Source organism: Styela clava, chromosome 10 (genome assembly GCF_964204865.1).
Source record: "Styela clava chromosome 10, kaStyClav1.hap1.2, whole genome shotgun sequence".
NCBI classification, from domain to species: Eukaryota; Metazoa; Chordata; class Ascidiacea; order Stolidobranchia; family Styelidae; genus Styela; species Styela clava.
In genome coordinates, this window is record NC_135259.1 from 16,531,389 (window position 1) to 16,547,982 (window position 16,594).

General features: G+C 35.5%; 1 protein-coding gene and 1 long non-coding RNA gene across 2 annotated transcripts; both read right to left on the bottom strand.

Moving 5' to 3' along the window:
• Nucleotides 1-157: 157 nt before the first annotated feature.
• LOC144428169 (microfibril-associated glycoprotein 4-like) lies at nucleotides 158-5,558 on the bottom strand. The gene is made up of 6 exons (XM_078117033.1): nucleotides 5,262-5,558; nucleotides 3,010-3,143; nucleotides 1,976-2,072; nucleotides 1,569-1,665; nucleotides 1,241-1,308; nucleotides 158-678 (listed from the first exon to the last, which is right to left on the bottom strand). Exons 1-6 carry the CDS (start codon nucleotides 5,536-5,538, stop codon nucleotides 431-433), a joined length of 921 nt encoding a protein of 306 aa, XP_077973159.1. The 5' UTR covers nucleotides 5,539-5,558; the 3' UTR covers nucleotides 158-430.
• A 9,581-nt stretch (nucleotides 5,559-15,139) lies between these two features.
• Nucleotides 15,140-16,223, bottom strand: LOC144428366 (uncharacterized). Its single transcript, XR_013478315.1, has 3 exons — nucleotides 16,038-16,223; nucleotides 15,424-15,495; nucleotides 15,140-15,335 (listed from the first exon to the last, which is right to left on the bottom strand). It is a non-coding gene; the product is annotated as an uncharacterized LOC144428366 (long non-coding RNA).
• Nucleotides 16,224-16,594: the final 371 nt, after the last annotated feature.

Sequence of the window (16,594 nt, forward strand, 5' to 3'; positions counted from 1 at the left end):
ACCAAATATTTCACTCCTACAAAATCTGCTCATATCGATACTGCAGGCACCGTTGTTTTTAATAATCTATCGAACCCAGCAATAGTGCTTGTGGTTATCCAAGCAGGTTGAGAGTTCACGGCGCAAGTAAGCGCACGTCCGCTAAAACAGTGAACATGAAGGCTAAAATTGAACTCGTTTTTTATTATTTTGGAAATTAATAAAAATGGTCTTAGATGAATCTGCGCTGTAGGTGTCGCTGCTTGAAAGCATTTCAAGGTTTTTCACGACTCATGTCACACAATTAAAGTTTTTATTTCGTGATATTTGTCATATTTTCTTGATATTGATCAGGTTTATATTATGTTGACAAATGAATGATAATTGATTGTTCATGAAATAATAATGGTGTTTTTAAACCGTATTTAAATTGTATTTGAATATTTTTGTGTCAATCCAATCTTCTTATTTTCATCTCCGCCCGTTTCAGGCTGACGTGGCTTGAATGCCAATAGTACCAAGAGACTCCTTTCGCTTCCGAAGATGACCCATTGTAAACGCCGTTCAGGTTGCTATTGTGACAGTTGTTATACCACCACGCCCCTGTGCACGAAGTGGCACAATGCCTGGTAGTGGAAGGGTCATTGTCCCTGTCCTTCGTGCTGAAAGACATCTTGTTGTGATATTTCAGACTGTCACCTAAAACGTTCAGCGATAATTACGAATGGCGAATTGAAATGTTTTTGTCGGATTGTAGTATAATATCGGCAGTTTATAACGAGCAACAACACGGAGGAACAGTTGAAAGTGTAAAACATATTAGAGAATAAGGCGATGCATAAACACCAAGACATATCTATATATCCTATGTGGTCGTGAATATTGTTCAAAACGAGAATTGAAGCAATTTAAATCAATTATATCAGATGAAATACTTGAGCAGATTGAAATTTCTAAAGCAAAAATTTTTAATATTTCGCTGACAAGTCAAGGGTCGTAAAATGGAATAGAATATTAAACAGCGTTAAGGGGCTGGCGCAAGGTGTTTCACGTAACCGCTGGTCGGCTACAGCTTCCTTTATCATCAAGACCATGCATCTGAAAACGAATAACTTTCTAACTAATTCCATACCCGATATTGGTAAGTTGTAACCGGGCAAGAGGCAGTGGTTCTCCATATGATTAAACCGTCTCACGGGATAAATATTATACGTAAATCCTATCTTATTGGCCAAAATTTTAGCTAAATTAGATCGCATACTTGCATTTCCAGAATATCCGGACAGGGTGAGGCGATAGTTATCTGACGATCCAGCCACAGCAAATAAACTGCAAAACAAATCGAAGCTCAACTATCGCAACTTATTGCAGTATTTAAAAAAGCTCATTTTCAAGTTTGTTCCTAATTGGCCATTGCTTCACTTCAGAGTGACCACTTTAATACGATAAACACAACGATATTGTTTAATTATCGGATAATTTTTCAAGTTCCAATAACGATACAATGTAATTTTGACGTGGGCGATCGTTAAGACGTCTATATACTTTTCTTTATCAAAAAAAAATTTTTTTTCATCATTATTGAGTACCTGTATTTAGCGAATGCTGTATTTCCGTCAAAATCTTTCAAATCGACTCGAAGTTCCCACGTACCGTTGTTTGTGAGTTGATGAATAGTTTCCAATCCTGCATAGAAAATGATCCAATATAGGTTTATTCGGATAGCTTTTGTAAACAATATAGCCTACAGTATTACATAGGACATTTTTTCACATAGCAACCAGTTTTTGGATATTTATGTGTAACTCGGATGATTTGCTTCCAAAAACTTCCTAGAAAACATTAGTTGAGTTCCGAATTATATTAATAGGCATATTATTTATTCACCTAATTGTATACTACAGTAGCATACACAGTGTTCTTTGTTTCAAATGATACTTGCGGATTTTTTTCAGTTTATTAAATTCGAATTCTTACTGATATATAAATGACGCACCCAACCAAAAGTCTTGCTCTTTGCTGCCGAAACCAGTGACGTAGTCATCCCAACCTCGATAAAAATCTTCCGGACCTCCGACTCGTCGTTGAAATACCTGTAAATAGAATATCATCTTACACGCTGGAAACAGGCGTCAGAGCCAAATGATTCAGCCAAAGCTATATACGGAGGAGCCCGCGTGATTGTCTGTGTCAGAAATTGTTTCGCATCCTATCAGTTAAACTTTGTATTATATTGTAGCAATCCAGACTCATCAATGGATACAATATAAAAACGTAAATCGACAGTTTAATTAGACTTTATTTGTTTTGGCCGATTAATTTTGTTTTGTTTGCGAGTTGCATAAGTTTTTTTGCTTCTAATCTTATGATTGTTATTGTTTATTTTTAGAAAACTTACCAAGGTGAACTTGTGCTAATAATTCAGCTTATTTGATACAGGGATAGTTATGTGCGAGAGGATTGCTGAACTCCTCGCCGCCTTAGGGTGTGTTTCACGTAACCTCTGATAGATTACGGCTTCTTCCGCCATCAAGTTAATGCTTCCGAAATCAAATAACTGGCCAACTAATCCCATACCCGACATGGAATGGTAACCGGGAGGCCGTGGTTCGCCATATGATAAAGGCGTTTTATCGACTTTCCTCGACCACGGGATTAATATGTAGATCTTATCCTATCACCTATTTTACTTTTTGAAAATTTTGTTTGGATTTAGTCAAGAAATCTAAGCTTAGAAGCGGGGAAAGATAAGACATTATTGCAGTAAAACTATTTACAGTGAATCGGTAGTTAAAATGGCGCTCCAGAAGCATGGGTACCAATATGGAGGTAACTAATTTCGTTCGCCTACTTTACATCTAGCTGCTTATAAGCAGGGGGTGAATTTAGTTGCCTAACACAGACAGTTCCCGAACTCCTAATAGAACTAAAATAAGAAAAATCGGAATAAAATTTTGGCCTGACTCAAACTTGGCACACATACTACGGAGCACCGCGAAAAGTTTAAAAATGTCATTAGATTTTTCTTACAATCCATCCACCTCCATCTGTATCTTGATCACAGTAGACATGCACCCCACCATATTCATCTGAAGGAAAAATCACCGACACTCCACTTGTTTTTATAACGGATTTCACTTCAACGCAATCCCGAAAACGATTTTCTGAAATTGAGTATTATTGTTCTTGTAAGACGCTCGGGGAAATCAGTCCTACTTGTATTCATTACGTTACTAAACATTTTGTTGTTGTTGTTGTTGTTATATGTTTAATGGCGCTTATAACCTCAGTGGTCTTTTGCGCTATTGATCAATTCAAATTTAAAAATACTATACTAACATATAATACAATATTTACGAATATATAACTATACAATTGAATCAATTACAATGAGTAATTATTTCTAAACATTTCTGCCCGTAGACAAAACAAATTCGATAACAGTGTCAATGATACTAAACATTTTCGCTCGACCTTTAAATAAAGCATATGCGTGCGGACTAGATTCAAAACATGCCTATACAGTTACCGCAAAATTTGAGTCAGAGGATTATTTTAACGAATGTTCGCCCTACCGTACGATCGGAAAATGTCAAATCTGCACAGGAGTAAACAACACCATTGTTAATATCGTCTCATATATCAACTTTGCGATACCCATGACGTTGATTGAACCCTGATTTACGTGTGCACAAAGCCACAACCCACGTGTTCTACAAACTCGTCAATCTCAATATTACTGTTATTATAACGAACCATGATATTCGAAACTTCCCAACCTTAAAGTCCCATTAAAGATTTTTCAATAGCCGTACTAGACTGTGTGAACTCTCATTCGCTGTAGAACTCGAGAAAAATATTTTTGTTTTGAAGTTCCCGAGAACCTCATCAGTGTGGAATTTAGTGATCATCTGTAACTTTGATTAGGAGTCTCTTTCTCTTTTAAGTGAGCTTGGGAAAAAAAATACTTTTGGTAATGGTCGCCCGCCTTAACTTTTCCCACAAGTGAATCTCCTAATTCTGAATTAGTTCACGCGAATTTACTTTGCGGTGAGCACATATGGATAGATACTGCGCATTCCATTTTAACCACTTATTGTTAATAGCGCATGTTACTCGCCTGAAACAAGATCGTAGCCCGATTTTATTTCCTGTACGATTTCTGGGTATTCTCATGCAGCGTCATATGCAAAAAAAAGTTGATGACGTTTTTCATGTCCTCGTTATTAACAGTTAAAAATTTGGGTTTCGTCGCGTATACTGACATTAAAGAGGTTTTAAGTTTATTTCATAACTTTCTACTTGATTAATTCAATTTGATTGTGTAATATATGAACATTTGGCAATATACCTCTGAATAAATCAGTAGGGTTTATAAGGTAGGGATACAGGATAGGTAGGACCCATTTCGTTATAGCTGAACAAATGTAATCTCTTCGAAAACAAGAGGACGATGCTCAGATCTATGGACACAAAAACCAAAGCGAATCAGTAGTCTACGTTACGTTATAGAGCCCACAGAAGGCTTTAAAATATACAAGAGAGCTATGCTCAAATATATGGACACGTAGAGTCACATGATTTTGATGACGTCATAGCGAAAAAAAAAGTAATAGCCTTCTGGAGAAAATTTTTATCTTCAACCACTGAAAATTTCAAAGCAATTGGTCCAGTATTCGAAGAGAAAAGCGACGTTTTAAAAACGTGTCAAAGAACAAGAACACAACAACAACATAATATTGAAACGATCGTTATGTCCACTACGTGTCCAATAAAGTAATATCCCTCTGAGTAGTAGACAGGCGATTTTTTTCATAACAACGAGAACAAAAATACCAACAAGAACGATAACGACTAAACGATACATAGGTCTATTTTGGTGTTCAATAATGAATTGCTTCAAAGCAATTAAATACAGCAGCAGTAAATGTGAGTTGGGTTATTCCAAATACAGCAGCGTTGTCATTCTCGCAAATTAAAGTTTTTCTGTGCACCCCTGCTTTGCCAGTTTAGAGTTCAGTTTTTGCATATGTGTTTAAATGAAAATTGCATCACTGTAAATGATACGAAAATGAGGTTCCAAACTATATTGAAAAGATACCATGGGAATTTCTTTGACAATTGTCAGCCTTATAATTATAGCGAAGACCACTTCCAAATCAAAATACCATGAATAAAAAATTTTACCTACACAAAATTTCTGATTATTTCTTGAATTATAGATAAAATTGCAATAATACGACGCCCCCTCTGTTCAAGCAAATTTATCAACATTCACTTACGAACTATCCTGCTGAGAACGTTGTCGTATTTTGTGCAATCACATGATTCTCCAATGGGACCTCTCACTCCGGGTGGTCCGGGACTGCCTGGCGGTCCAACAGGGCCTGCTTTTCCCGGCGGTCCTACTGCTAAACCCTGATTGACTTGTACCTGTGCATGATGGTCTTCATCGCATGAAAGATTGCATCTACCCAAGGAAATGCTCGGCTCCGCGCAGTTAATTAAAATTGCAAAAACACACAACTCCCAAAATAAATGTCTAAGTGTTACTTTCATCTCGAGAATTACTGTTAAAAATTAATATCATTGGATAAATCTAATAGAATATAGAATAGACTGAAATATGCAACATGACTGATATAAAAAGACAGCGACGACCATACAAACAAGCCCATAAGTGATACTGAAACACAAGCAGCCATATCGAATGGTGCAATACAGTGTTTGAACGTACATTTGTGATGCTTTCTAAAAGTTTTTAATTAAATGTAGATAGATAAGTCATTGAATATCTCGAATAATGATAACAGAAACCGTAGGTTTTTCAATCAATAGCTTTATTTTAACGGGTAATTATATCACTAGACTACAACATGGTGCTTTGCCACTTAATGAACTTAAAAACGAGTCACTCAACGCTGTTAGTTATAAATAATAATATTCACGATCTTTCATGAAAGTGAATTGATTCAAATCATCGAACTCGTATTTGTGTGCCTTTTTCATGTACAGTAAACCTAAAAAATATTCTCCCTTCAATTCTAATTATGTCAGATCCAAATAATCATACCACGAGACTGGAACCGGTCGTGTCAGGAAATAAAAACGAGCCGCTCGGGAATGTTACTTATATTTAATATATTACCTTGACAACCCAACGAAAAAATTTCATGCCTAACTGCTGAAGGTTTTTTGTTTTGCCGTTTGTATGATCTTACTGCAACCACTGGACCGGAATCATTGCCTGGAATTTCGCTCATTGCGCTTTTGCAGTCACGCTCTTGTATAGATAGGCATTCGTCATCTGATGTATCCGCCATCTGAAAAAAATGAACTAAATAGCGAATTATTTCATTTGGTATCATCTGGACCTTAGACTGTATTCATCCTAATAATGAATATATCTTAAACCAAATATTTCAATCCTGCAAAATTTGCTGATATCGATACTGCAGGTACCATTATTTTTAACAAGTGAGCTATGCTCAAATATATGGACACGTAGATTCACATAATTTTGATGACGTCATAGCAAAAGAAAAAAGTAATAGCCTTCTGGAGAAAATTTTTATCTTTAACCATTGAAAGTTTCAAAGCAATTGGTCTAGTATTCGGAGAGAGAAGCGATTTCTTCAAAACGTGTTGACGGAGACAAATAATAACAATAACAACAAAATTTTGAAACGATCTTTATGTTCACTACGTGTCCAATAACCTATCCGTATCAGACCCAGCAACAGTGCTTGGATGTGATGGCTGTTTTCCGAGCATCGATTTCCTTTTTTATATTCGTGACAATTCCAATTTTTGCATCCGCGCAGACAGATCTTTATAAACTTGTTTAAAAAAACAATTCTATAGATTTTCTAGTTTTTATTTACGCTCAGACATTTCGTTCGCCCAGACAATATGTTCAAGCATGATGTAAATATTGCCCTGTTTTCGTGGTTTTGTATGTTATTTGTCAGTTTTCAGTTGCGTTTTCAAAAATTAGTTGAAACTGGAGTATTCTAATTGTCATTATGTCTTTCGGTGAGCTTTAGTCTAGTTGCATTAGTGAAAAAAATCGTCCGGGAAAAGGTGCGTTAAACTGGGCTAAAAGTGGCTATTAGTAAGTGTAAGAGCCACGTGGCGCGGCGGTGTGGCTCATTGCGCTAAGCGTTAGGAATACGCTCGACACCGCACCTCTGATTACTCTCCGTAGGTTCGAATCCCATGCGTGGATAGTTATGTGAGAGATGATTGCTAGACTCCTCACCGCCGCGAGGTGGTTCACGTAACCGCTGGTCGTTTACGGCTTCTTCCACGATCAAGTTCATGCTCCCGAAAACAAATAACTAACTAATTCCATACTCGACATCGAATGGTGAACGAACGAGAGGCCGTGGTTCGCTATGTGATTAGGCCGCTTTATCGGCTTTCCTCTCCCCCAGAATGAATATGTAAATCCTATATTGGTTATAAACATGTAAATAAGTTTGTAAGTGTCAATTCTCCGAACGCTCGTAAAATAAGCATCCAAAATTTTGCTATAGTAAACAGAGCTATAGAGATAACTTTTCTTGGGCCAAGGGTCGCGGAAACACCCATTATCCAAACAGGTCAAAAGTTTTAATGTAAGTAAGTGCCCTGCCCACTGAAACAGTGAAAACAAAAGGGAAAATTATACACACGAAATCTCCTGGCAAAACGTTCCCACTCAAATTCTGTATGCTATAGGTAGGCTCATCATACGTCCCGCTTTAGACGGGACAGTCTTGCTTTTTAGCGTCTTGTTCCGCCGTCCTGACGAGTCAGCCAAATGTCCCGCTGGTCATCCAGCATAATACACGAACATGTTCTCGTTACTGTTGTTGCTGTGCAGCGCAACGCTAGCCTACATACCGAAGGTGAATGCGTTATTTTGTTTGTTCCGTTGTTTCGCGCTAACATTGTTAGCGAACGTATCACATGTAAAATCAAGTCTAATTTGTCCTGTTCGAACGTTTAGGTGAATGTAACATTGAACAACGTCTTTTTGAAGGTGTTATCTACAGAAAACCATGTTTTGGCGAATAAATAAATTCTCAATGCTTGAAAACGGCTGTTTATTTCATTATTCTTTATTCCTTTTGCTGTACATAGAAAATCTAAATCCAAATTCGGATCATTTGTATCGTTAGAGCCTATTCCTTTCTATTTTTCGAACTGAACCCGATATTTGAACAGAGAATATGCGCATGAACTCTCGATGACAATATGGTTAATGAAGACAGTCGGGATGGCTTCAAATGTAGGCCTATGTAGTAAAATCGGAAACTGTAAAGCAGAGGCGTGCATTATACGGCCCGCGGGCCACAGCACGGCCCGCGGTACCTATTTACGTGGCCCGCTACAGACTTCATTCTTCGTAACCTATTAATTTAAAAACTTTTTCTGAATTGGAACTGCATCATTGGCATTTTTGACTGCAGTAAAAGTCTATAAGATTACATCACATTGCGATTCAATTCCGTCTACAGTGCATCATGATGTGCATTGTATGGAAACTGCCTTGTCTCGGCAGTGGTACGTGATCTTACTTTATGGTTGCAGGTTATTATACGAAAAAGCTTAACAAAGTTCAAATGTCTACCAGTAAGAAAAGGAAAGTTGATTATGAAAGGCACAAGTTCAACAATGAGTGGAGTGTAAAATACTTCATTGTGCAACACAATCAACATGTAGTTTGCCTGATTTGCCAAAGCGCTGTATCAGTAATGAAGATTTACAATATCAAGCGACACTATTGTACAAAACACTCTGCTAGCTACGATAGCATTGTGGGCCAGTCACAGGTTGACAAAATGCAGCAATTGAAAAAGTCTTTGAGTAAACAGCAAAAGGTATTTCATGGTTACAAGAAGGACACTGAGTTAGTTACAAAACTGAGCTTCAAGATATCAATCAAGTTTATTTTTTTCCAACCAGTAAAAAATAAATAAATAACACAGGCACAAATTACAAGAAAATAGTACACAATTTTACTGGGGAAGGGAAGTCGCGGGGAACCAAAACTGGTTATCGAGCAGCGACACCCGAAGTACCACTGTTATTATTGGATTATTATTGAACAACAAATAAGGTGAACACTAAACACAATAAATAAGGTGAACACTGAACACAATAAATAAAGTGAACACTAAAAACAAATACGTTAAGCTATTGTTTACAGGGGGGGGGGGGGATTCTTTTTATAATTTGAATGTTAGAGGGCTGTTTTTCTAATTGGGCACTAGTTGCAGAATTTGTTATTGTTATTATTTGAGGGAAACTGTTATCAAAGTTATTTGAGATTTGGGCAAAAATTATGGAGCATGGACATAGCAGCAATACAATAATAATATAACTTGAATACGTGAGGGAAAAAAAAAAAACCTTGTCGTCTTTTTTTCATCTATTCATAGTCATCAAGTAGATGAATTTTTAATCGCTTACTGAATGTTGCAAGTGAGTTTTCTTTAATATTAGACGGAATTTTTTCCCAAATTAGTATGCCTTCTGTTTTGAGCGTTTTTTTTGTTGATGAAAATGAACATCGAGGCATGAAATAAGTCCTTTTTGTAACACTCCTTGTGGCATGGCTAGGGATGGTTGAAATTTTTGTAAAAAAGTTATGAAATATAGGGGGTAGCATATGATTTTCGAAGCGATACATAAATTTGGCAATTTCAGAAAGATAGATATCTTTCAGTTGCAATACTCCACACTGCTTGTATAAGAGTGAGTTATGAACATGCTGTGATTCTGCAGATAGCATGCAGCGAATTGCCCTGTTATGCAGAATTACTAGTGGTTTTAGCGTAGTTTTATTAGTTCCTCCCCAACTTATAATGCCATATTTCAGATGAGAGTATATAAGACTATAGTATACAATTTTTAATGCATCGATACCGAGGATTCTACGTAACTTATACAATATTCCGAGTGATTGTGAAACTTTTTTACATAAGTGATCAATATGAGGTTTCCATGACAAGTTCTCATCTAGGATTATACCCAAATACTTAATACATTTGGTTCTTTCTAACTTTTTATTGTCAATTTGGAGATGGAACTGCCAAGTAGTTTGCCTGGAACCAAAAACCATGAATTTAGTTTTTGAGAGGTTTAATGATGATTTATTACTTTTTAGCCATAAGTTGACCATCTCGATTTTTTTATTAATCGAAATCTGCAGTTCTTCACAGCATGCAGCAGAATCAATGAGCGCGGTATCGTCTGCAAAAAGAGTCGAGTCTAAGCTAGTTGCTGCTGGTAAATCATTGATGTATAGTAGAAATAAAAGCGGTCCAAGAGTACTTCTTCCCTGTGGGACACCACATGTTATATATTCAAGCGAAGAGATGCCATCGATGCATTCAATGTACTGTTGTCTCTCACTTAGATATGAGTGTAATAATTTGAGGGGTAAACCTCGAATTCCATAATGAGACATTTTACAAAGCAAAATTTCATGGTTCACAGTGTCAAAGGCTTTAGCCAAGTCTAAAAATACAGTACAGGTGACTCTGCCTTTTGACAAGTTTTCGAATATTTTTTCTCTCAATTTTGTCACTGCGAGTTCGGTCGAATAGTCATTTCGGAAACCAAATTGGGATTCATTCAGCACATTTGTTTTGTCAAAGTAGACTGCAAGGCGATTATACAAAGTTTTTTCATAAATTTTGGCAAACTGAGAAAAAAGAGAAATAGGTCGGTAATTATTAGGGTCAGATTTTGTGCCTTTTTTATGAATCGGTACTACTTTTGCTAATTTTAATATTTCAGGATAAATACCTTCCCTAAAACTTTGGTTGATAATTTTTGTGAGTGTTGGAGCTAAAATTGATTTTGCAATCTTGATAAGCCCGGTCGGTATACTATCCGGCCCTACTGCCTTGTTGGTATCTAATTTATTTATTAGACTTTCAACTTCGCAATGTGTAGTTTCCTGAAGAAAGAATGAGTTTTGCAATGAAGAACCTAGAAATACGTCAAATTTCTTTGGAGATGGCCCGATTTTAGATGCAAGCTTGCGGCCGATACTTGAGAAGTGTTTATTCATAACATCACAAATTACATTGCTATTATAATTTTTTTCACCGTTAATTTCAATAAATGATGGCAAGTTATCAGTTTTTGAGTTTTTGTTTATAATATTACGAGTTTGCTTCCAAGTTTTGGCAATGTTTTTTTGACATACTTCCAATTTTTCTTTGTAGTAGTTTTTTCTTGCAGTCGAGAGTGAGTTTTCAAGACATTTTTTATAGGTTTTGTATTTCTTGAACTTTTCAGATTTTTTATTCTTGTAACTATTTTCGTACATTTTATTTTTTACTCTAATTGATTTCAGCAAGCCAGCAGTAATCCAGGGTTTTATCCTCATTTTAACTTCTTTTTTAGACAAGGTTTTTAATGGCACATGTTCATCAATAACTTCTTTGATTGTTTCAATAAAAATGTGAAAATTGGAGTTAGTATCTCTCTCTGTGTTTAAGTTGCGGTTCAGTACAGCCGTGAGATGTTCCAGATAATTTTCTGGCGAAAAATAAGAAAAATCTCGTTTGCGCAATTTTATTTTAGACTTTTCACACATTAGTTTTGTCTCTATTAATAAAGGAAAATGATCAGACAAGTCATTAGTTACAATATTTGTACATGTTTCTAATTGCATATCATTAAGGTATACATGGTCCAATAGGGTTTCACTTGTCAAGCCTAGTCTTGTAGGCTTGTTTACACCACACAAAAAACCAGCACTATGTATAGTATCTACGTAGTTTTTAACTTTGTGATCAATGTCATATTTAAGAATGTCAATATTGAAATCCCCAAGAATAAATGAACTAGAACCATATGAGCTGAGCTGTGAGATCATTGAAACAAAATTTTCTTGGAATTCAGAATACGAATAAAGAGGATGTCTATAAACAACTCCAACTATTAATTTTTTTTGTTGTATATTATAACTAGTATTACTAATTTTCAGTTCAACCCAAATGTTCTCACAGCCAAGGACTTCAAAATTAAGATCGTCACGTTCTATAGCATGTATATTGTCTAATACATATATTCCTACTCCACCGGCATTAGTCGATGAGTCACGGTGAAAAAACTTATACCCTTTTAATGAAATGTTGTGGTCAGTTTTACCAAGTTTGGTTTCCGAAATGGCTATTATTTCAGGTAAGTTTATTGCCTGGCTAAGAAAGAGTTCAATTTTTTCTTTGTTACGGTATAAACTTCGTACATTGAAGTGCATCATGTGCATTGTCCCTTTTCGCTTAGCAAGTAATGCTTGGATGGCTAATTGGGTGTTTATATAATTGCTACCAAGGTTCCATTGCACGACATCTGGTATTATATCAGAATTGGCATAGTCAGTAACGCTTTCGAAATCATATGCCACCGAAAGATTTTCTGCTATACAAACTCTACTGTAATATGGAGTGGTGCTATTACCTAGGCCAATGACATTAAACAACATGATAGGCAACTCTGACGTCACTCCATAAGACTACAGGCGAAACATTATATTTCATGATACGCTCCAATGCACATATTTCTCGTCGCCTTTCGCGTCCGTTTTCCTCTCGCTTTTGCTACTGGGCGTCTTTTTCACGTGCAGTACCTGCCTTTTTGCGCCTGTAACGAAACATAATAATCTCTATATCTAAGAAGTTTTGCTTACTTGGAAAGCTGGAATAACAGGCAAGCTGTAAAGAGCAATTCTGGACATCATAGACGTTTTTTTTTATCAGAGAAGATTACAAACGCGATAGCGGAAAGATTTGTATGGAACATTTTGCAGATAATGATAAAGTTCAAAGTTAGTAATTTTAATGTTTGCGCTTAATCATTGAAATTTCATTTAAAGAGGGTGTCATACAAAACTGTGCTGCGATACAATTCCATAACACAAAGTTTGCACCTATCGAACTTGCTTTTGTAGGTGAATTTATTAGACTTATTACATATTCAGTTAATCGTAGGTAACATTGCTGGTACATAATGCATCGTAGATAGGTTTGTTTAAATTTAGGAATTTAGCTCATAGCCCACTAATTAATATTATCTTCTATGCAGGAGGTTGCAGGGCTGAATTCAACTTGCAGCCTTACCGATCACCTGGCGATGCTCATTTAGTTTGGCTCGAGCAAGTCTTCTTGAAATGCTTGTGTGGATGGAAACTACCTATATTTTTTGCATTCCTACGATTTTATACAAATTTATTCTGAGGGATTTCGCATATAATTCTCACTGATTGTTGGCTGTTCATAATTCCTATTGATTGTGAATTCTGATTATAACAATTAGTTGAAAATTTTTTTACCTAATTTATCGGCACCTTTTTCTTGTCAATACTGCAAGCTGAGGTAATAAACATGACAATACATTTATGTCATCTGGAAGCAAAATATGCACACTAATTAATAGTTTGGCACATTGAGATAATACATCATGACAGAAAATACAAGTTAAAGATATGTATGACCATCACATGGTAATTAAAATTAAAAAAATTAATAGGGGCTGTGGAGTATGAAAAGTTCAAGACAAAGAAAAAAACAAATGTTCATAGCTCATGAACTCTCAATTTTGCCTCCATTGCTTTGTGAAGGCCAATATATTTCGAGTGGCTGAATTGGTTTACCTTTATGATAGCAACGATTTTGTATTTAATATAGCGAGATTATTTCAATTTAATTGAAGTGATATAATTTCCCAAAGCAATGCTTGAATCGTCTAGAATAGATCAGTGGTGTCAAACTCATGGGTTTTCGAGAGCCGCATCGCATTTTGAAAATTGTAAAAAGAGCCGCAAACAGTTTTTGATAATGTATACTTAAAAGATATTTTTAAGATAGTTTTAGTTTGTGACATATATTGTGATGCAACTAAACAGTTGGATTAAGTTTTATTATTTTCTTCAATTTCAAATGCAATTACATATTAATATTTGCATTCCACTATTATTGCAACATTTGCAAGTTACAGTATTTATTATAAAAAATCGTAAAATTCTATGTACAACCATCAAAATCATTTTTGAACAAGCTTTGAATAAGGAAAGAATAATACATACACTAAAAATAACTTAATCTAAATATATGAACCTAAAATTAACAAAAATACTACAGTATAAACTCAATGTTTTAATAATTACATTTGTCCTAGCGTTTGGCATCTTTTTGTGTCACCAGCATACTAAGGCCAGTTCGAAATGATTTTATAGTACCAACTCTAACTAACGAGGCCACATGATCATGGGTTTATCTGGATCTTTACGAATGTTTAATTAATTCCAGTAATGCAAAAAAGCTACTTTTATCATTTCATGTATAGATCAGTAAAAAAACAAATGACAGATTTTTTCGACAAGACATTTCGCACTACATTGCGTGCCATAGGATTGCTTGAATTATTATTGATATTGATTTTTAGTAACTAAGTCGTTGTATAATTATATTAATATACAAACACATGGAAATTTTCTGTTCGAAGTTGGTCTTCGAATTTGTCATATTGACTGCTGAGCTTATTGTGTTTTTTGATTGTATTGATGGAAATATGACAAATTAAACAATGTGCTTCAGAATTTTGTGAAGAGCAGAAATGTTACAACTCCCATTTTCTTCGAAAATGCCACCTTCTTCATGTACTTTGCGTTTAATTTAATTACTCAAGTGTTTTATTCAAGTATTCTTTTGCTAGCTTGATGTGTATTCTTAATTGGGTCAAAATGTGGACAAAAAAAATTAATATTCCAAAACTACTTTCAGTAAATTGTTTTCTGTGTGGATAATCAATTTCACTCTAGAAGGTTTGAAAAATCTATTACATTTAGATAAAAAAAAAACTTCCAAAATACTATTACAATTATTGTTAAGCGTTCGAGGGCCGCACTGGAAGTTCTCTGGGGCCGCGAGTTTGAGATCCCTGGTCTAGATTGAAGTTGTTCAAAAAATATATGATAGTATTTTATCATGAATGATGATTATACCCTTCCGGAATTTCTTCTATAGTACTACCAAAAGTTGATGAACCAAATCTAACACAGGTGCAGTGAGGTACCCGTAATCCTCATTTCCAAAGCTGTTTTAAGTATGTCTGGCGTGTTTTGTGCCTTTTTACAAATAAGACCGCTTATGCAATCTTACGCTTTGGAATTTTTAGTTATTTTCCTCAAGCCCTGCAGAATGCGGGGGCCATAAACAACTCTACCGGAGGGTCAAATGTCTTTGCATGCCTCCATAGGTTGTTTTTCTATTGCAAACATTATATTTCTTGGAATCACACTGTCACTGATATGTCGCCAGACTTCTGATATCTCCCCGTCTGCTATAGTTGTCCTGTGAATAAATAATAGGAAATTGAGATTAGACGAATAGTTGAAAGTTTTGCTTTATGTCGGCTTAATTTCTTGATTGGTATACTTACTATTTCTGCTATTGCCTCTTGTACTGCAAGAGTCTCACAATGCTTAGACAGGTTTGTCCACAACTTTCACATCTGAAGAAAGAGAGGAGATTTATTAATTTTCGTTAAGAATAAATAAAGCAGTCTATATGATTTAAAATGGAAAAGCTAATAAATCCAATATCTCATGTATTATGTAAAAAATATTTTACTGAATTTGGGATATAAACCAACTAATAAAAGGGTTTAGTCAGAAAATTACAAGCATTCGTGGCTCCAAATACTTGAGAAATCAGACTATACAATATAGACCGGTATGAGTGAAATGTTAGGTGAACTTGTTAACACTTTGATTCAATACGCAAATAAAAGTGAATGCGCAATAGTATGTTACAATGAGCAACAATCAACAATGAGTATATATCCTCACTGATTAAAAAAATCTAACTGGAGGTGCATGAACTATTTGAAACCATAAGGGGTAAGTAAATATGTAATTTCGGCAAATGGGCAACTACTTGGCAACTACGTACCGTACTGAATAACTTCGTAGTATTTGACAAAGGCTGGCTTTCCCACATGTACTTAACAGTGCGATTCCCGGGTGTGATATACAACAATAGTATTCACCTTACCTTTTACCGATTTCTTTTTACCCCAACTTTCAAAAATATCATTAAAATCGACAACAACTGTCAAAGCAGGCACGAACACCATTCGTGCTACGCCTCGAAAGCAGCACACATCCGCTCGTTTTCGTCTCGTCAAGTATGTGCATTGGAGCGTGCTATCGAATACGATCTTCGGACAAAAATGCCGGAGTTGCGCATCATGTTGTTTAATGTCATTGCCTAGGCTAAGAAATTGTCCATACGATAATAATGAACATTTAAAGTGAATCCACTGTTCACATATATCACAAAATATGCTATCATAATCATCTGTTAAGGTATCAGAACAAAGTTTACAAGTATATTCATTAGCAGGGCTCATTTACATTCTAAGATGTTGGAGGATCTCCAAATTTAAGAAATGTATCCCTCATATTCAAAAAAATCCCGACAAGATTGCAAATTAACAACATGAAACTATCGAATTCTAACTAGATCATCAGAACTAGATATTTTTAAAGAAGCTGCCCCTTTGTTCTTTCTAACAAATATTTTTCCATGGTAGGTATAGGCAAACATAT